The 21679-nt window shown below is 44.3% G+C and overlaps 1 protein-coding gene across 4 annotated transcripts in view; it reads right to left on the bottom strand.

Annotated features, from left to right (window-relative positions):
- MED1 (mediator complex subunit 1) overlaps positions 1-21679 on the bottom strand; it is a 59651-nt gene that overhangs the window by 11623 nt on the left and 26349 nt on the right. For 3 of the 4 annotated variants that reach the window (XM_039476815.2, XM_074388685.1, XM_074388687.1), the window contains 8 exons: positions 16389-16460; positions 14020-14094; positions 13161-13234; positions 10126-10215; positions 7040-7151; positions 6414-6538; positions 6037-6155; positions 4022-4223 (listed from right to left, as the gene is read on the bottom strand). In XM_039476815.2, coding sequence (XP_039332749.1) covers positions 4022-4223; positions 6037-6155; positions 6414-6538; positions 7040-7151; positions 10126-10215; positions 13161-13234; positions 14020-14094; positions 16389-16460 — 869 coding nt within the window. Of the gene's footprint in view, positions 1-4021; positions 4224-6036; positions 6156-6413; positions 6539-7039; positions 7152-10125; positions 10216-13160; positions 13235-14019; positions 14098-16388; positions 16461-21679 lie in introns of those variants that run through there. The other variant, XM_074388686.1, reaches the window with a different exon arrangement.

Consider the following 21679-nt stretch of genomic DNA (forward strand, 5'->3'; position numbering starts at 1 on the left):
AGAAGGAATCAGATTCCAAGGATCCTGCCAGTTTGTTACAAATTTCTCCAGAAAAAAAAATATCTAGACTTTCAGTTTTCCAAGATGAAGAAATTTAATCCCTAAAATGTAAAAATGAATTCTGAAAATAGAAGTGGCCAAAGGAGTGTCTCCTTCTTGATAAACAGATATCCAGAAGCACTGCCATGAACTCTGCTTTCTATCAAGTATTTGCAGCTGTTAGCTGCGCAGCCCATAGTGTGGCAAACAGAGATATACAGGCTGTAATCCAAAATGATGTACTTATTCCAAATATATATATCTGGCCATAATCTTATGTTCATATGCCAGATGTGCAAGAAGCCTAGACACAAAGATCATATACTTTCTTTGTAAAAAGTATGGCTCTCTGTAGGATTAGCTCCATAACTACCTTTTGAAAACTGATTTTTAAATGCCCTAAAGCTATCTAGAGACTTCTTACAGCATTTAAACACATGAAACAGAAGTGACACAAGTTTGAATGTATATGCTCTATGCCATTACTCCAACTACTAAAAATATATCACTTCTAAAGCAATTCTTATTCCCATGAGAAGTATCTCCTGGCCCAGCACAGTGACTCACACCTTTAATTCCACAAATTTGGGAGGCTGAGGTGGGAGGATCGCCTGAGGCCAGGAGTTCGAGACTATCCTACACAATATGCCAAGACCCCATCACTACAAAACAAATGTTGCTGTATAAATATGGACACTGAAATAAAGAGTATAATATAAATTTCTTCAAAATCTGACTAGGTGTAGTGCCACATGCCTATAATCCCAGCTACTTGGGGAGCCTGTGGCAAAAGTATCACTTGAGTTTGAGGCCAAAGTGAACTATGACTGTACCACTGCTTTCAGTCTCGGTGACAGAGCAACACCCTATATCAAGAAAAAAAAGGCCAGGCATGGTTGCTCATGCATGTAATCCCAGCACTTTGGGAGGCCGAGATAGGCAGATCACTTGAGGTCAGGAGTTCGAGACAGCCTGGCCAACATGATGAAACCCTATCTCTACTAAAAATGCAAAGATGACCAGGCGTGGTGGTTCACGCCTATAATCCAAGCACTTTGGAGGCCAAGGCGGGCAGATCACCTGAGGTCGGGAGTTCAAGACCAGCCTGACTAACATGGTGAAACCCCATCTTAAAAAAAAAAAAAAAAGCAAAGATTACCTGGGCATGGTGGTGGATACCTGTAATCCCAGCTACTTGGGAGGCAGAAGCAGGAGAATTGCTTGAACCCAGGAGGAAGAGGTTGCAGTGAGCCAAGATCACACCACTGCACTCCAGCCTGTGTGACCAAGCAAGACTCTGTCTTAAAAAAAAAAAAAAAAAGCACTCCAGCCTGGGTAACAAGAGCGAAACTCCATCTCAAAAAAAAAAAAGGAGGGCCGGGCGCGGTGGCTCAAGCCTGTAATCCCAGCACTTTGGGAGGCCAAGACGGGTGAATCACGAGGTCAAGAGATCGAGACCATCCTGGTCAACATGGTGAAACCCCGTCTCTACTAAAAATACAAAACATTAGCTGGGCATGGTGGCACGTGCCTGTAATCCCAGCTACTCGGGAGGTTGAGGCAGGAGAATTGCTTGAACCCAGGAGGCGGAGGTTGTGGTGAGCCGAGATCGTGCCATTGCACTCCAGCCTGGGTAACAAGAGCGAAACTCCGTCTCAAAAAAAAAACAAAAAAAAAAACAAAAAAAAGGAAAAAAGAGAGATCTGATTTGCCTTCCCTGTTTCTTACTGCCTACAGTTGGCACTGATACATGTCTGTCAACAGAGTGCTTATGACTTAAGATTTTTTAAATTAGCTATGGTTAGCTAGAACAGCCAAAATTTACAGCAAGGCTTCTAATAGCCAACTTTGTTTGAAAATCATCAGCATTCCAGAATCCTGAGAGAAAAAAGAGCTAAACCTTTTATTTTGTTTTGTTTTTGAGACAGAGTTTTGCTCTTATTACCCAGGCTGGAGTGCAATGGCGTGATCTCGGCTCACTGCAACCTCCACCTCCAGTTCAGGCAATTCTCCTGCCTCAGCCTCCTGAGTAGCTGGGATTACAGGCACGTGCCACCATGCCCAGCTAATGTTTTGTATTTTTAGTAGAGACGGGGTTTCACCATGTTGACCAGGATGGTCTCGATCTCTTGACTTCGTGATCCATCCGCCTCGGCCTCCCAAAGTGCTGGGATTGCAGGCTTGAGCCACTGCGCCCAGCCAACCTTTTAAAATCTGTATGATTAAGTTCTCCAAACAACAGAGAGAGAAAATGTACTCAGGACTAAACCTGGGAAGCACTATCCTAACAACCTAAAATTTAGAAATCAAAGTATCTGGCTGAGCTCCGTGTCTTACACCTATTATCCCACCCAGCACCTTGGGAGGCCTAGTTGAGAGGATCACTTGAGCCCAGGAGTTAAGAGACCAACCTGGGCAACAAACAAAGACCCTGTCTCTATAGAAAAAATTAGCCAGGCTTGGTGGTACATGCCTAAAGCCCCAGCTCTCAGGAGACTACAGCAGAAGGATTGCTTGAGCCAAGAAGTTAGAGGCTGCAGTAAGCTGTGATCATGCCACTGAAGTTCAGCCTGGGCAACAGAGTGTAACCCTGTCTCAAAAAAAAAAAAAAAAAAAAAAAAAAAAAGCCTCTTTCACTACACCATTCCAAGTTCTACCTTATGTATATATCTGCTGCAAGGTACAGGCACTAAAACACCCAGTTACATTACTATGTTCAGAAAAAGAGTTAAGGACACTGCAAAAAGCAGTGGTCCCTAAATATTAATCTACAGATTGATTCCATCAGAATGATTTGTGGAAGTTAAATTAGATTCCCAACTCTTTCCACTGAGATTGCCATTCAGTTCATCTGGGTGTAGAAACAAAGCATCTGTGGTATTTTGTTTTTGACACAGGTTCTTACTGTGTTACCCAGGATGGAGTGCAGTGGCGAAATCCGGGCTCACTGCAACCTCTGCCTCCCAGGCTCAAGCAATGACCCTCCCGCCTCAGGCTCCCAAGTAGCTGGGACCACAGGTGCTTACCACCACACCTGGCTACTTTTTTCTAGAGATGGGGTTTTGCCATGTTCCTGAGGCTGGTCTCAAATCATGGACTCAAGTGATTTGCCCAACTTGGCCTCCCAAAGTGCTGGGATTACAGGCGTGAGCCACCACATCTGTAGTGTTAAAAAGCTCCAGAGGTTTGATTTTTTTTTTTTTTTTTTTTTTTTTTGGAGAGGGAGTCTCACTCTGTCTCCCAGGCTGGAGTCCAGTGGCATGAGTGACTCATTGCAACCTCCGCCTCCCAGGTTCAAGTGACTCTCCTGCCTCAGCCTCCCATGTATCTGGGACTACAGTCATGCACCACCACACCCAGCTAATATGCTTCACTTTTTTTTTTTTTTTTGAGACAGAGTTTCGCTCTTGTTACCCGGGCTGGAGTGCAATGGCGCGACCTCGGCTCACAGCAACCCAACCTCCATCTCCTGGGTTCAAGCAATTCTCCTGCCTCAGCCTCCCGAGAAGCTGGGACTACACGCATGCGCCACCATGCCCAGCTAATTTTTGTGTTTTTTTTGAGACAGAGTTTTGCTCTTGTTACCCAGGCTGGAGTGCAATGGCGCAATATCGGCTCACCGCAACCTCCGCCTCCTGGGTTCAGGCAATTCTCCTGCCTCAGCCTCCTGAGTAGCTGGGATTACAGGCACATGCCACCATGCCCAGCTAATTTTTATTTTTAGTAGAGACGGGGTTTCACCATGTTGACCAGGATGGTCTCGATCTCTTGACCTCGTGATCCACCCATCTCAGCCTCCCAAAGTGCTGGGATTATAGGCATGAGCCACCGCGCCCGGCCCAGTATGCTTGACTTTTATGTGAAAAATGAAAAAAAAATTATTTTAAGTTCCACAGGTGATTTTGATGGGCCACCAAATTAAAGAACCACTGGAGAAGTAAGTTTCCATCTTCCAGTAAGCATACCAAAGGAAAGGCAGTACCTTCTTTCAGAATAGTTCTTTTGACACAGCTCCCAATGAGGGTGTTATAGGCCACTTGGTGTCTGATCAGATTAAGGATAAGAGGAACTCGACCAGGGTGCTGAAAGGTGATTTTGCTGACGAGGGTTCCCTGTAGACTTCGACCATCTGGAAGAGGAGCATCTTTGTTGAGGAAATAGCAGTGCTGCTGACCCGGAAGAGCCTAGACAAAAAGAACAGTTTATAAGTGCTAGTTAGTTACCTATTGTATTCCAACCCAAAGGAACTTGAAAAAACCTACTGCTCAAAAAACTGCAGCAGAGTCTCCACAGTGAATGGGTTCATCAACTGATATTATAAATGCCAGTCAATTACTCATTAGGCTGAAAAGAAGTCTTTTCAGTAAATGCACTACGCTAGTGGTTTCCCAACCTACCTGGCATAAAAACTACCTCAGAAATCTATAATAAAGAGGTTCCTAAACCATAAATGCAAAATCTCTATTTTTAATAAAATACCTATATAATAATAATGCAGCCAGAATTTGGTAACTACTACTTTAGTGTATTGTCGAAGATTCAAATTCAAGTCCTGATGAGGTTTTGGAACATTCCATCATTATTATTGAGACATCACCCAGCATGGAGTACAATGGTGCAATCTCAGCTCACTGCAACCTCTGCCTCCCAGGCTCAAGTGCCTTCGTCTCCTGAGTAGCTGAGACTACAGGTGTGAGCCACCACACCCACACCTGCCTAATTTTTCTTTTCTTCTTCTTTTTTATTTTTTTGTAGAAACGAGATTTTGTTAGAGGCTGAGGCAGGAGAATCGCTTGAACCTGAGAGGCAGAGGTTGCAGTGAGATAAATTCTCAATATTGCACTCCAGCCTGGGCAACAAGAACAAAAACTCTGTCTCAGAAAAAAAAAAAAAAAAAAAGACAGGATTTTGCCATATTGCCCAGGGTGGTATCAAACTCCTGAGCTCAAGTGATCTGCCTTGCCTTAGCCTCCCAAAGTGCTAGGATTGCAGGTGTGAGTCACCATGCTCAGCCTCATAATTACCGCTTCCAGCATTTTCCACTCTGTAAGTACTTTCAGGACCCTTCCAGATTATAAACTCATGGCACTTGAAAGAATTAAACACTTTTATAACACCTATTTATGACATTCCGAATGTTCAAAATACCATTAAGAGTCTGTCACCCAAATTTGTTTTTCTTTTTTTTTGAGATGGACTCGCTCTGTCACCATTCAGTGGCGCAATCTCAGCTCACTGCAACCTCCTCCTCCCAGGTTCAAGCGATCCTCCTGCCTCAGCCTCCTGAGTAGCTAGGACTACAGGCGCACGCCACCACGCCCAGCTAATTTTTGTATTTTTCTTTTAGTAGAGATGGGGTTTCACCATGTTGGCCAGATGATCTCGATCTCTTGACCTCATGATCCGCCTGCCTCAGCCTCCCAAAGTGCTGAAATTACAGTGTGGGCCATCATGCCCAGCCTCTTTTTCTTTTCTGTTTGAGATAGTCTCTCTCTGTCACCCAGACTGGAGTGCTAATGGCACAATCTCAGCTTACTGCAACCTCTGCCTCCCAGGTTCAAGCGATTGTCCTGCCTCAGCCTCCCAAGTAGCTAAGATTACAGGCATGAGCCACCACACCCAGTTAATTTTTGTACTTTGAGTAGAGATGGGGTTTTACCATGCTGTCCAGGCTGGTCTTGGTCTCCTGACCTCTAGTGAACAACCCACCTTGGCCTCCCAAAGTCCCGGGATTACAGGTGTGAGCCACTGCACCCAGCCAATCACCCAAAAATTTCAATAAAGAAACGTACATTGTTGTTTCCTAATGAAAGCTCATGCCGTTTGATTTCAGTACATTTCTGAGCTTTCTGTAATTTCCTACCTTATTAAGGAAATAGGACATGATCCAGCAGTCTTGAAGGAATTTATCTGACCTCAATAATGCTATGAAGGAAGATTATGATCTTGCGTCCAAACATAACTTATAACATTCTAGCTCCACAGGTCATTACTTACAGCATAAAATCGCATGTTGTGATTCAAAGGTATGGGGTCAGGGTCCTTTGATAGCTCAAACTGAGTGATCAGTTCATAGAGGGGTACATAAGTTGGTTGAGTTTCAAACAATGGAATTCCTGGAAAAACAAGGATCAATATAATGATCATGTTAAGATGAAAACACTGACAACTCAGTTTCCCCTTCATGATTTCCACATTCCTTCACCCATTTATTTAAAAAGAGTAAGCATTTACTAGTACAAAGCACTGTAACATCTACACCCATTAATACTTCAGTGAGGCATGCAAGACTGAAAAACATCCATGATGACCTGATTTTCAAGTTTCCTTTTCACACTTATAACAAGTATTAGCTCCTGATGCTAAAAACTCACCTGTGCAGTTCTGCAGTTTCTGTACAAATGCTCTAGATACTGGGATTGGCTGTGGAAACTTCAAGAAGAAACAGGCAGGAAGATCAACACTGTTGGCACTGGTGATTGAGGAGAAGGAAGGGGTCCTCCAAAAAAAAAAGGGCGGAAGGGTTGGATTTTGACTTGACATGAAAATGAAAAATCTAAACACCTATTCTTAAACATATATGTATCACACAGACACATACTTACAAACTCTCAAAAGCTCACTCTTTGAAACTTCCTACCCCCAATTCCCAAACATGCTGTTGGTTATTGCTGTAGTATTTAATCAAACATTTATCCTAAGGCATGTTCTCCAGTTATTACTCCAATATAACTCCAAATGAACATAAGATAAAAACGGGCACTCGTTAAACATGAGGAATTAGCACAGTTCTCTTCCTTCTCTCTCAGGGCAGAGAATGTGTTCTATGAGCAGACTTTGGAGAGGAATACTCAGATACTGAACAAAAGAGAAATCAGTGGATAAAACAAAAGGCCAACCTCTAGAAATTCAAGTAGAATAAGAGCCAGAATAAACATTTGTTCCATACTGCACTTTGAGAAAAACTGACTTTGCTACTCTAAAATTCTATTTAACTTACCATTTATTGTCAACTGGATGTGACCCCATAATTAATGGTGCAATTGGAAGTTTGTACATAGCAGATGTTCCTTCGATTGTCACTGATGCATTCATGCCCAAAGATCGAGAAACTGGGGACAAGAAAGAAAAAGGGTTTTCCTCAAAGCAATACAAATGACAGGGATCACAATATGTTTGGTGGGGTTTCTTTTTGTCTTTTTTTTTTTTGAGACAGAAACTCTCAGGTGTGAACCACCTTGCCCAACCCACAAAATGTTTTAAAAGGTTAATTTAGGCCAGGCGCGGTAGCTCACACCTGTAATCCCAGTAGTTTGGGAGACCAAGACAGGTGGATCACTTGAGGTATAGGAGTTGGAGACCAGCCTGGCCAACATGGTGAAACCCCATTTCTACTAAAAATACAAAAATTAGCCAGGCATGGTGCCACATGCCAGTAATCACAGCTCTTAGAAGCTGAGGAGAATTGCTTGAATGGGAAAGCGGAAGTTGCAGTGAGCTGAGATCATGCCACTGCACTCCAGCCTGGGTGACAGTGAGACTCCATCTAAAAAAAAAAAAAAAGGGTAATATTTTGCAGTATTTGTCAGCCATAATTTATCAGATGGTTATTCCTTTATTTATTTATTTTTTCATTAGAGACGGAGTCTCACTCTGTTGCCCAGGCAGCCTCCTGAGTAGCGGGGATTACAGGCATGCACCAAAATGCCTGGCTAATTGTTTTGTATTTTTAGTAGAGATGGGCTTGTGCCAGGGTGGCCAAGCTGCTCTCAAACTCCTGGCCTAAAGTTGATCCATCCACCTCAGCCTCCCAAAGTGCTGGGATTACAGGCATAAACTACCACACACGGCCTGTACTTCCTATGAAACTTAGAAATCCTGAAAGTTACCTTCCTAATCCTCCAATAATTATTTTTGTAAGTAAATAAACACAAGAAACAATGCAGTCCAAAAACATCATTTATGAAGGGCTCAGTACCAATATTATTTTTTCTTCAGAATGCATTTAAGTAGGATTATAATAAAGGGATAAGCTGTTGCACTGGCTCACACCTGAAATCCTAGAACTTTGGGAGGCCAAGGCAGACGGATGGCTTGAGCCCAGGACTTTGGGGCTGCAGTGAGCTGTGATCTAATCACTGTACTCCAGCCTGGGCAACAGAGAGAGACCTACTTCCCCCCATGCCAAATTTTAGTAACAATAAAGAAGCCTGACCTGTAATCCCAGCACTTTGGGAGGCCAAGGCAGGTGGATCACCTAAGGTCAGGAGTTCAAGACCAGCCTGGGCAACATAGTGAAACCCTGTCTCTACTAAAAATACAAAAATTAACCTGGTGTAGTGGCACACGCCTGTAGTCCCAGCTACTCAGGAGGGTGAGGCAGGAGAATTGCTTGAACCCAGGAGGTGGAGGCTACAGTGAGCTGAGATCATACCACTCCACTCCAATCTGGGCAACAGAGGGAGACTCCATTCTTTTTTTTGAGATGGCATTTTGCTCTTGTTGCCCAGGCTGGAGTGCAATGGCGCAATCTTAGCCCACTGCAACCTCCACTTCCCGGGTTCAAGCGATTGTCCTGCCTCAGCCTCCCTGAGTAGCTGGGATTACGGGCATGCACCACCATGCCCAGCTAATTTTTTGTATTTTTTTGTTGTTGTTGTTGTTGTTGTTGTTGTTGAGACGGAGTTTCGCTCTTGTTACCCAGGCTGGAGTGCAATGGCGCGATCTCGGCTCACCGCAACCTCCACCTCCTGGGTTCAGGCAATTCTCCTGCCTCAGCCTCCTGAGTAGCTGGGATTACAGGCACGTGCCACCATGCCCAGCTGATTTTTTGTATTTTTAGTAGAGACAGGGTTTCACCATGTTGACCAGGATGGTCTCGATCTCTTGACCTCGTGATCCGCCCGCCTCAGCCTCCCAAAGTGCTGGGATTACAGGCTTGAGCCACCGCGCCCGGCTAATATTTTGTATTTTTAATAGAGATAGGGCTTCACCATGTTAGCCAGGATAGTCTCGATCTTCTAACCTCCTGATCTACCCACCTTGGCCTCCCAAAGTGCTGGGATTATAGGCGTGAGCCACCATAAGTGGCTGAGACTCCATCTTAAATAAACAAACAAGGAAACAATAAAGGGACGGAGTCAATGAGCGAAAGTACAAAAAGACTTAAGGAGGTATTAAGTCCATTTCTTTTATCTTTTCTTGTATTAAGGGTAAACAGAAAATAATGTCCATTACTATAGTTCTTTAATTTAGAAAGCTAACTTCACTTTTTTCTTTTTTTTTTTTTTTTTTTTTTTTTTTTTTTTTTGACACGGAGTTTCGCCCTTGTTACCCAGGCTGGAGTGCAATGGCGCAATCTCGGCTCACCGCAACCTCCGCCTCCTGGGCTCAGGCAATTCTCCTGCCTCAGCCTCCTGAGTAGCTGGGATTACAGGCACGCGCCACCATGCCCAGCTAATTTTTTGCGCTTTTAGTAGAGACGGGGTTTCACCATGTTGACCAGGATGGTCTCGATCTCTCGACCTCGTGATCCACCCGCCTCGGCCTCCCAAAGTGCTGGGATTACAGGCTTGAGCCACCGCGCCCGGCTCACTTTTTTCTTTTTTTGATCAGTAACTTACTATGTTGCCCAGGCTGAAGTACAGTGGCTATTGACAGGCACGATCATGGTGTGCTACAGTCTCAAACTCCTGGCCTCAAGCAATCCTTATGCCTGAACCTCCCAAGTAGCTAGGACTGTAGGCATAAACCACCATGCCCACCCTTCTTCACTTTTAAAACAATAAGTAACCTGATTATCTCAGGAAAGATGGTTTATAGCTCTTGATTCACTCATTTACTTATTTATTCAAAAGTACTTACTAAGCTCCTATTACGTATTTGTGTATATATGCATGTTTGTATATATATAGATAGATGGATAGATATACATGTGAACAGATGTATATATTTGTGTGTGAGGTGTTGTGTGTATAAGGTGCAAATGATAAGGTCAGCAAACTCATTAGAGAATAGCAAACTGGAAATTAAAGGAAAGCTGGGCACCCAACAAAACCATTAGTTTCTTTACAATTAAAGTCTTACCATTATTCTCATGCAAAATGATGGGAGATGCAGTCTTGTCATCCAGCAGGTCAGAAGGAGAGACATAGTACTTCAGGTTCATTAAATGACCTATGAAAAATAAAACTCATTATGGTATCTTTATCAGGTAAATTACAAATAAAGAAAAGCATTAACATTTACATAAACCTATACTCAAACAAGTAGTTTAACATATATGAAGAGTCACGCTCCAAAGCAACTTATGAAAGACGGCAGGCATGGTGGCTCACACCTATAATCACTGCACTTTGGGAAGCTGCAGCAGGAGGATCACTTGAGCCCAGGAGTTTGAGACCAGTCTCGGAAGCACAGTGAGACCTCATCTTTAAAAAAACAAATGATAGGTCAGGCACGCCTGTAATCCTAGTACTTTGGGAGGCTGAGGCAGGTGGATCAAGACCAGCCATCAACATGGTGAAACCCTATCTTAAGAGATAGGGTTTTTTGTATTAAGATACAAAAAAAAATTGGCCAGGTGTGGTGGCTCACGCCTGCAATCTCAGCACTTTAGGAGGCTGAGGCAGGCAGATCATGAGGTCAGGAGGTGGAGACCATCCTGGCTAACATGGTGAAACCCCATTTCTAGTAAAAATACAAAAAAGTAGCCAGGAGTGGTGGCATGGGCCTGTAGTTCCAGCTAATTGGGAGACTAAGACAGGAGAATTGCTTGATCCCAGGAGATGGAGGTTGAGGTGAGACAAGATCGAGCCACTGCACTCCACCCTGGGCGACATAGTGAGACTCCATCTCAATAATAATAATAATAATAATAATAATAATAATAATTAGCCTGGCATGCTGGTGAGTGCCTGTAGTCCCAGCTACTCAGGAAGATAAGGTGGGAGGTCAAGGATGCACATGATCATGCCACTGCACTCCAGCTGGGAAGACAGAGCAAAACCCTGTCTCGAAAAATAAATAAAGAAGTATGACAGAAGATTAAGTATGGAATCTGGGACTAACAATTTATTTCACAAAATTGATTAAATAAAGGGCTGGGTGCACTAGCTCACGATTATAATCCCAACACTTTGGGAGGCTGAGGCCAGAGGATCACTTGAGGTCAGGGTTAAAGTCTGCAGTGAGTTAGAACTGAATCACTGCGCTCCAGCCTAGGCAACATAGTGAGACCCCCATCTCCAAAAAAATTGTTACAGTTAGCCAGGCATGGCTGCACTTGCCTATAGTCCTAGCTACTCAGGAGACTGAGGCAGGAAGATCACTTAAGCCCAAGAGTTAAGGGCTGAAGTGAGTTATGTTCGGATCACTGTACTCCAGCCAGAAGGACAGACAAAAACAAACAAAAATGGGGAGGACAGGTATTGACAGCTTATAAATCATCACAGAAAGGCCAAATGCTGTGGCTTACACCTGTAATCCCAGCACTTTGGGAGCCCAAGGCAGGTGGATCACCTAAGGTCAGGTATTCAAGACCAGCCTGGCCAACATGGTGAAAACCCCATCTCTACTAAAAATACAAAAATTAGCCAGGCATGGTGGCCACAAAATTACAGGAGCGTGCCTGTAATCTTGGCTACTCGGGCAAGAGAATTACTGGAACCCAGGAGGCAGAGGTTGCAGTGAGCTAAGATAGCGCCACTGCACTCCAGCCTGGGACACAGATGAGACTCTACCTGCCCCCCCCAAAAAAGAAATCATCACAAAATACACAAATATCTGAGAATTTTACCTACCTGCTTATATGTTTATAAACCTAAGATGAGGCCAGGCATAGCGTCTTATGCCTATAATCCCAACACTTTGTGATTCAATGTGGCAGGAAGATCACTTGATCACTTGGTCCCAGTTCAAGACCAGCCTAAGCAACGTAGTAAGACCACTCCATAAAACAATAAAAAATTAGCCAGGCATGGTATCCCGGTAGTCCTAGCTACTCAAGAAACTGAGTTGGGAGGATTGTTTGGGCCCAGAAGTTTGAGGCTAGAGAGAGGTCATGATTGCACCACTGAACTCCAGCCTGGGCAACACAGCAAGACCCTGTCTCAAAAATAAATAAACAGGGGTGGTGCAGTGGCTAAAACTGTTTGCAATCCCAGCACTTTGGGAGGCTAAGGTGGGTGTATCATCTGAGGTCAGGAATTGGAGATCAGGCTGGCCAACATGGCAAAACCCCATGTCTACTAAAAATATAAAAATTAGCCAGGCATGGTGGCACATGCCTATAATCCCAGCTACTAGGGGGGTTGAGGCAAGAGGATCACTTGAACCTGGGAGGTGGAATCAGCCAAGATCGTGCCATTGCACTCCAGCCTGGGTGACAAAGTGAGACTCCTTCTCAAAAAAAAAAAAAAAAAAAGGCCAGGCATGGTAGCTCATGCCTATAATCCCAGCACTGTGGGAGGCCGAGACAGGTAGATCATGAGGTCAGGAGTCCAAGACCAGCCTGACCAACATGTTGAAACCTAGTCTCTACTAAAAACACAAAAATTAGCTGAGCATGGTGGCGTGCACCTATAATCCCAGCTACTCAGGAGGCTAGGGCAGAAAAATTGCTTGAACCCAGGAGGCAGCGGTTGCAATAAGCCAAGATCACACTACTGCACTCCAGCCTGGTGAGAGCCTGTCTCAAAAAAATAAATAAGAATAAAAACAAATCAATAGGCTGGGTGCAGTGGTACATGCCCCCAATCCCAGCACTTTGGGAGACCAAGGCAGGCGGATCATTTGAAGTGAGGAGTTCAGGACCAGCCTGGCCAAAACAGTTAAACCCTGTCTCTACCAACAATAGAATAAATTAGCTGGGTGTTATGGTGCAAACCTGTAATCCCAGCTACTCAGGAGGCTGAGGCATGAGAATTACTTGAGCCCAGCAGGTGGAGGGTGCAGTGAGCTGAGATCATGCCACTGTACTCCAGCCTGGGCCACAAGTGAGGCTCTGTTTCAAAAAAATAAAATAAAATACATAAATGAACAAACTAAAGGTGAAATGAAAAGTAATGACCCCTCAACTTAAATCAGACATGTTTTTAAATAAGCCAAATAGGATCACGTACCCCCGCTCCTTGGTGTGAGATAACCAACACTTCCATGAAGAATCTTATCCAAGGGACCAGCATTAGTTGCTTTCCTGTAAGACAAATGATCTATGTTTGTTTATATTTAATCCTTGATGGTCTTGGTACACACTATGATACAAGTTCACCGCTCTAAAGTCTTTTTCTTGAGACAGAGTTGCACTCTTGTCGCCCAGGCTGGAATGCAGTGGTGCAATCTCAGCTCACTACAACCTCCACCTCCTGGCTTCAAGTGATTCTCCTGCCTCAGCCTCCCGAGTAGCTGGGATTACAGGCGTGTGCCACCACACCCAGCAAATTTTTTGTATTTTCAGTAGAGACGGGGTTTCACCATGTTGCGCAGGCTGGTCTCGAACTTCTGACCTCAGGTGATCCACCCACCTCGGCCTCCCAAAGTGCTGGGATTACAGGCATGAGACACCACACCCGGCCCAAAGTTTTATACTTTTATAATGGCTCTGTCTTGTAATTGAGCATATAGCAAATGTATTTCATCTCCAAAGCAAAGGGATTATTTCCAAGTACACAAGTACACACCAGTATATAATATGGTGAACAAAAAATACAATTAGACTATTGTTTGTCAGATGGGAGTCTAGGTCTGACAAGTCTTGAGATAAAACCTATGGTAACCAACAAATTAATGATACTTTCAGAAGTTCAAATGCAGTCAGCGTTTTGGAAGAGAAAGGAGATATATCACACAGGCTATAAGAGATGTATAAAATAGGACCCTAACAAAAAAATAAAAATAAAATAAAATAAAATAAAATAGGACCCCAATCTCCTTGGAAAAAACTCAAAGAATCATATCAAATTAAGGTTTTAGCAGTCTTACCAGTACATAATTGCCATTTTAGATAGATCTTGTTCTAAGGATTGGAGAGCCAAGTACATTTTAGTCTTCAGTTTGCTGGAGAGTAGATAAGAACATGAGTTAAATAGTTGAAAAATATGGCCCAGTGCAGTAACTCACACCTGTAATCCCAGTACTTTGGGAGGCTGAGGCAAGCGGATCACCTGAGGTCAGGAGTTTCAGACCAGCCTGGACAACATGGTGAAACCACATCTCTACTAAAAATGTAAAAATTAGCTGGGCATCATGGTGGGCACCTGTAATCCCAGCTACTCAAGAGGCTGACGCAAGAGAATCGCTTGAACCCAGGAAGTAGGGATAGCAGTGAGTGGAGACTGCACCACGGCACTCTAGCTGGGCAACAGAGCAAGACTCTGTCTCCAAAAAAAAAAAAAGCAAACAAACAAACAAATTAGCCCTGTATGGTGGTGCACACCTGTAAACCCAGCTACTCAGGAGGCTGAGGCAGGAGAATTGCTTGAACCTGGGAGGCAGAGGTTGCAGTGAGCTGAGATCACACCATTGCACTCCAGCCTGGGTGACATAGTGACAGTCCATTAAAGGGTGTGGTGGCTCACGCCTGTAATCCAAGCACTTTAGAGGCCAAGATGGGTGGATCACCTGAGGTTGGGAGTTCAAGACCAGCCTGACCAACATGGTGAAACCCCATCTTATAATAAGTAAATACATAAAAATAACTTTAAAACATTAATTCAGGCATCCCCAAACTTTTTACACAGGGGGCCAGTTCACTGTCCCTCATACCGTTGGAGGGCCGCCACATACTGTACTCCTCTCACTGACCACCAATGAAAGAGGTGCCCCTTCCTGAAGTGCGGCGGGGGGGCCGTATTCTGGGGACGCCTGCATTAATTCTTGACCTGATCTCAGGTGGTCAACCCACCTCAACCTCCCAAAGTGCCAGGATTACAGGCATGAGCCACTGTGCCCAGCCTAAAACACTGATTTTTAAAATAAAGTAATTTTTGTCACTACGTTTGTGTGTGTGTGTGTGTGTGTGTGTGTGTGTGTGTGTGTGTGTGTATTTTTTTGAGAGTTTCTCTGTAGCCCATACTGGAGTACAGTGATGCAATCACTGCTAACAGCGCCCTAAAACTACTAATTTCAGGCCGGGCGCGGTGGCTCAAGCCTGTAATCCCAGCACTTTGGGAGGCCGAGGCGGGTGGATCACGAGGTCAAGAGATCGAGACCATCCTGGTCAACATAGTGAAACCCCGTCTCTACTAAAAATACAAAAAATTAGCTGGGCATGGTGGTGCGTGCCTGTAATCCCAGCTACTCAGGAGGCTGAGGCAGGAGAATTGCCTGAACCCAGGAGGCGGAGGTTGCGGTGAGCCGAGATCGCGCCATTGCACTCCAGCCTGGGTAACAAGAGCAAAACTCCGTCTCAAAAAAAAAAAAAAAAAAAAAAACTACTAATTTCAAGTGATCCTCCCACCTTAGTCTCCCAAGTAGCTAGGACTACAGGCACTCATCACCATGCCCAGCTAAGCTGTTGTTATTGTCTTTCTGCTAGAGACAGGGTCTTACTATGTAGCCCAGGCTGGTATTGAGCTCCTGAGTTCAAAAAAAATCTTCCTGTCTTGTCCTCCCAATGTGCTGGGATTAGAGGCATGAGCCACTTCAACTGACTTCACTACTACTAATGCCTATTTTTAGCACTTCAAGGCTGATTTTTATCTCTGTTTTTTTTTTTTTTTTTGAGACGGAGTTTCACTCTTGTTACCCAGGCTGGAGTGCAATGGCGCAATCTCGGCTCACCGCAACCTCCGCCTCCTGGGTTCAAGCAATTCTACTGCCTCAGCCTCCTGAGTAGCTGGGATTACAGGCACGTGCCACCATGCCCAGCTAATTTTTTGTATTTTTAGTAGAGACGGGGTTTCACCATGTTGACCAGGATGGTCTCGATCTCTCGACCTCGTGATCCACCCGCCTCGGCCTCCCAAAGTGCTGGGATTACAGGCTTGAGCCACCGCGCCCGGCTTATCTCTGGTTTAAAAAGCTGAGGAGGTTAACAGAATCCCAGGTAGGTTAAAAATAGAAATCATAAGCCAGTTCCACAATAACTAATTCCTTTCAGCCAGATATTGGAATGCTGAACATCTCAAAGATTATATTCGGTCTTCCAGCATTATGATCGATTAATGCAGGCATTGCCTCTGAAGATATCTGTGAAAGGCATAAAGGTGGAAGCTGAGCTAAAGACTGCAGTATAAGTAGAAACTAGGAGTGACAAATAGCAGAAGAGTTGGCAAATTTCTAAGCATAACGTTTCTTATAGATTTATACTGATTTTTCCAAACAAAAGCAAAAATATTAAAAATACTTACTTGTCCCCTGGAAGGTTATACAGATTAACAAGGCCCTTAAGGTGCTTAGAAAATTCATCAAAATTTTTTTCCCTATAAGGAGTTCAGGGAAGAGGGGAAAGAGAGGAGAATACAGCATAAAGTTACTATTCAACGTTACAACAAAGTACCAAAAGTCACTATATAAAACTGATTTTTTTTTTTTCTGGGACTGAGTCTCACTCTCTCACCCAGGCTGGAGTGCACAATCTTGGCTCACTGCAACCTCTGCCTTCCAGGTTCACACAATTCTTCTGCCTCAGCCTCCCGAGTAGCTGGGATTAGAGGCGTCTGCCACCAAGCCCAGCTAATTTTTTGTATTTTTAGTAGAGACAAGGTTTCACCATGTTGGTCAGGCTGGTCTCGAACTCCTGACCTTGTGATCCACCCACCTCAGCCTTCCACAGTGCTGGGATTAAAGATGTGAGCCACCACGCCTGGCCATAAAATTGATATTAATAATTGGCTTTAGCCCTTTTCCTAAAAAGTTTTATAGTGTTGCTGAGGAGGCAGCGGTGGGAGGAAAAAAAAGTTTTCTAGTGTCAACAAAAAGTAGCAAAAGAAAATAAAATGCTTTCCTTTGTCTCCTGGCTCCATTTTTTTCTGAAGAAGGTGCTAACAAGCAGTGTGAAAGTTAAAATAAAGGTGATCAAAACCTCTTTACCAGTTGTTTTATTTTTTTTATTTTGTTTTTTTTTTTTTTTTGAGACGGAGTTTCGCTCTTGTTACCCAGGCTGGAGTACAATGGCGCGATCTCGGCTCACTGCAACCTCCGCCTCCTGGGTTCAGGCAATTCTTCTGCCTCAGCCTCCTGAGTAGCTGGGATTACAGGCACGCGCCACCATGCCCAGCTAATTTTTTGTATTTTTAGTAGAGACGGGGTTTCACCATGTTGACCAGGATGGTCTCGATCTCTTGACCTTGTGATCTGCCCACCTCAGCCTCCCAAAGTGCTGGGATTACAGGCTTGAGCCACCGCACCTGGCTTATTTTGTATTTTTTTATAAAGACGGGGTTTCACCATGTTGGTCAGGCTGGTCTTGAACTCCCGACCTCAGGTGATCCACTTGCCTTGGCCTCCAAAGTGCTTGGATTACAGGTGTGAGCCACCATGCCCGGCCACCAGTTGTTTTATTAGCTCCCAAGTAATGAAACCTAGTTTAAATCAATCATTAATGCCTTTCCTTTCTTTTTCCTTTTTATTAACTTTTTTGTAGAGATAGTATTTCCCTATCTTGCCCAGGCCAGACTCCAACTCCAGGGCTTAAGTAATCCTCTCACTTCAACCTCTCATGTAGCTGGGACTACACGTGTGCACCCCCACACCCAGCTCCTTTCCTCCAAATATGTAATTGACTTTGGATATCAACAGAAAATAAAACTTTTGATTGCAGAGATAATGAGAAGAAAATAAATTGGTAAGTCAACACTTGTGGGTATACAGCAACATGAGAGGAAAGATGAGAGGGAAAAGAAACACTAGGGCAGAGATAGAGACCCAGAGAAAAGGCAGTGGGTACTCTGGAGGGAAACTACCCATTAGAAAATATTCCTGGCCGAGGCGGGTGGATCACGAGGTCGAGAGATCGAGACCATCCTGATCAACATGGTGAAACCCTGTCTCTACTAAAAATACAAAAAAAAATTAGCTGGGCATGGTGGCTCGTGCCTGTAATCCCAGCTACTCAGGAGGCTGAGGCAGGAGAATTGCCTGAACCCAGGAGGCGGAGGTTGCGGTGAGCCGAGATCATCGCGCCATTGCACTCCAGCCTGGGTAACAAGAGTGAAACTCCGTCTCAAAAAAAAAAAAAAAAAAATTCCTATGACCAGATCCATCCCAGAAAAAATAAACTACTGTGACCTCTGGGTTTCTAGGACCCAATATTCAGGCTTCAATTCTCAGCTAAATGGGCTTTTGTGGATAGGTTTAGGAATCCAATACACCTCCACAATTCTAACTCTTGGTATATTTTTTCAAACTTGAAAAATAAGAAAGGTCTTTGCAAAACTAAACTGCCATGACAATGTCAGACCCCTGAGCAGACATTCTGTAAGCATTTACTGAGCACTTAGCAGTCCACAGTGCTATGAAGACAGTTAAAAGAAACAGGAAGGCCAGGCGCGGTGGCTCAAGCCTGTAATCCCAGCACTTTGGGAGGCCGAGGCAGGTGGATCACAAGGTCGAGAGATCGAGACCATCCTGGTCGACAGGGTGAAACCCCGTCTCTACTAAAAATACAAAAAATTAGCTGGGCATGGTGGCGCGTGCCTATAATCCCAGCTACTCAGGAGGCTGAGGCAGGAGAATTGCCTGAGCCCAGGAGGCGGAGGTTGCGGTGAGCCGAGATCGCGCCATTGCACTCTCAGCCTGGGTAACAAGAGCGAAACTCCGCCTCAAAAAAAAAAAAAAAAAAAAGAAACAGGAGTAGCAGCAAAATATACTCCTTAACTTAAAATTACCATCTATACTGAATGACTAAATATCAGGTAAAGGAAAACATTCTTTCTTTTTTTGGCCAGGCACAGTGGCTCACGCCTGTAATCCCAGCACTTTGGGAGGCCGAGGCGGGTGGATCATAAGGTCAAGAGATCGAGACCATCCTGGTCAACATGGTGAAACCCCATCTCTACTAAAAATACAAAACATTAGCTGGGCATGGTGGTGCATGCCTGTAATCCCAGCTACTCAGGAGGCTGAGGCAGGAGAATTAGAACCCAGGAGGCAGAGGTTGCCGTGAGCCAAGATCATGCCATTGCACTCCAACCTGGGTAACAAGAGCGAAACTCCATCTCAAAAAAAAAAAAAAATTCTTTCCTTTTTCTTTTACTTTTTTGAGACAGAGTCTCACTCTGTTGCCCAGGCTGGAGTGCAATGATGCAATCTCAGCTCACTACCACCTCTGGCTCCAGAGTTCAAACAATTTTCCAGCCTCAGCCTCCTGTGTAGCTGGATTAAAGGTGTGCACCAATACACCCAACTACTTTTTTATATTTTTATTAGAGATCAAGTTTCGCCATGTTGGCCAGGCTGGTCTCGAACTCCTGAACTCAGATGATCCGCCCACCTCGGCCTCCCAAAGTATAAGTGTGAGCCATTGCACCTGGCCACATTATAATTTTTTAAAGCTGGTTCAGATTTGGTGTATTTGCCTATATGCACATTAAACTGATGATTCAGAAGGCTAATCCTTTACTTGAAGTTGCAATTCAGTTGGGCACAGTGGCTCAAGCCTGTAATCCCAACACTTTGGTGAAACCCCATGTTTACTAAAAATACAAAAATTAGCTGGGTGTGGTGGCAGATACCTGTAATCGCAGCTACCTGGGGTGCTGAGGCAGGAGAATTGCTTGAAACAGGGAGGTGAAGGTTGCAGTGAGCCAAGATCAAGCCATTGCACTCCAGCCTGGGTGATAGAGTGAGACTCCATCTCAAAAGAAAAAAAAATTTGCTGCTGTCCAGTGAGCACATAATGAGGGCAAATGAGGGCAATACGGCTAACCCCAAATACAACACACCCACATCAACTAGACCTTTGCTTTACCTTGATGCAAGTTTTGGAAAAATTAAAAAACGCTTTTAATGCCTGGGCATGGTAGCTCACACCTATAATCCCAGCACTTTAACAGGCTGAGGTGGGCAGATCACTGGAGGTCAGGAGTTCGTTACCAACCTGGCCAACATAGTAAAACCGAGCCTCTACTAAAAATATAAAAATGGCCGGGCGCGGTGGCTCAAGCCTGTAATCCCAGCACTTTGGGAGGCCGAGGCAGGCAGATCGAGACCATCCTGGTCAACATGGTGAAACCCCGCCTCTACTAAAAATACAAAAATTAGCTGGGCATGGTGGCACGTGCCTGTAATCCCAGCTACTCAGGAGGCTGAGGCAGGAGAATTGCCTGAACCCAGGGGACGGAGGTTGCGATGAGCCAAGATCGTGCCATTGCACTCCAGCCTGGGTAACAAGAGCGAAACTCCGTCTCACAAAAAAAAAAAAAAAAAAAAAATGTATATATATATATAAATTAGCCAGGTTGGGCCGGGTGCCGTGGCTCACGCCTGTAATCCCTGCACTTTGGGAGGCAGAGGCAGGTGGATCATGAGGACAAGAGAGCGAGACCATCCTGGTCAACATGGTGAAACCCCGTCTCTACTCAAAATACAAAAAATTAGCTGGGCATGGTGGTGCGTGCCCCTAATCCCAGCTACTCAAGAGGCTGAGACAGGAGAATTGCCTGAACCCAGGAGGCGGAGGTTGCGGTGAGCCGATATCACGTCATTGCACTCCAACCTGGGTAACCAGAGCGAAACTCCGTCTCAAAAAAAAAAAAAAAAAAAAAATTAGCTGGGCATGATGACGGATAGCTGTAATTGCAGCTACTTGGGAGGCTGAGGCAGGAGAATTGCTTGAACCCAAGAGGCAAAGACCGCAGTGAGCCAAGATTGCCTAAGAGACAGAGTAAGAATCCGTCTCAAAAGAAAAAAGAAAGAAAAAAATTGCTTTTACACACACACACACACACACACACACACACACAAAAGTAGGCTAAATGTAAAACTTATTTCCTCAATATGAACACTCTAAGATATCACCATGTGCTACCTGAGAACTTCACTATGCTCTAAACATAGTTTATTAATAACTTCCTTAAATTCCCAAAGTCTTAATTCTGAATTTAAGCATGGAAATTTCCACTAAATTAAAAATGTAAAAAGCCACGACCTGCTGAAAGCGACTGTCTTCAAGCCTAGCATTTTTACTGTAACAGGAGTTTATCACACATATATACCTTCCAAATCAAACAATTTTTCCCAAAATCAAAGCAAAAAAGTTATATTCATAACATTATACTCAATTTTATCAAGCATTCTCTGATTCAGTGATTACCTTCTATTTATCTTGTTCCACACTTAATTCTTTTTTTTTTTTTTTTTTTGATATAATCTTGCTCTGTCACCCAGGTTGGAGTGCAGTGATATGATCTCAGCTCACTGCAACCTCCACCTCCCAGGCTCAAGCCATTGAGTGCCTCAGCCTCCCAAGTAGCTGGGATTACAGGCATGAGCCACCACACCCAGATAATTTTTGTATTTTTTGTAGAGACAGGATTTCACCATGCTGGCTAGGCTGGTCTCAAACTCCTGACCTCAAGTGATCTGCCTACTTCAACCTCCCAAATTGTTGGAATTATAAACATGAGCCATCACCCCCAGCTATACGGAATTCCTAGGCTTAGATGAGCAATTCCCAACCAGGGGTGATTTTGTGCCCCAG

This window comes from Saimiri boliviensis, chromosome 17, assembly GCF_048565385.1.
Source record: "Saimiri boliviensis isolate mSaiBol1 chromosome 17, mSaiBol1.pri, whole genome shotgun sequence".
In the NCBI taxonomy this organism is placed as follows: Eukaryota; Metazoa; Chordata; class Mammalia; order Primates; family Cebidae; genus Saimiri; species Saimiri boliviensis.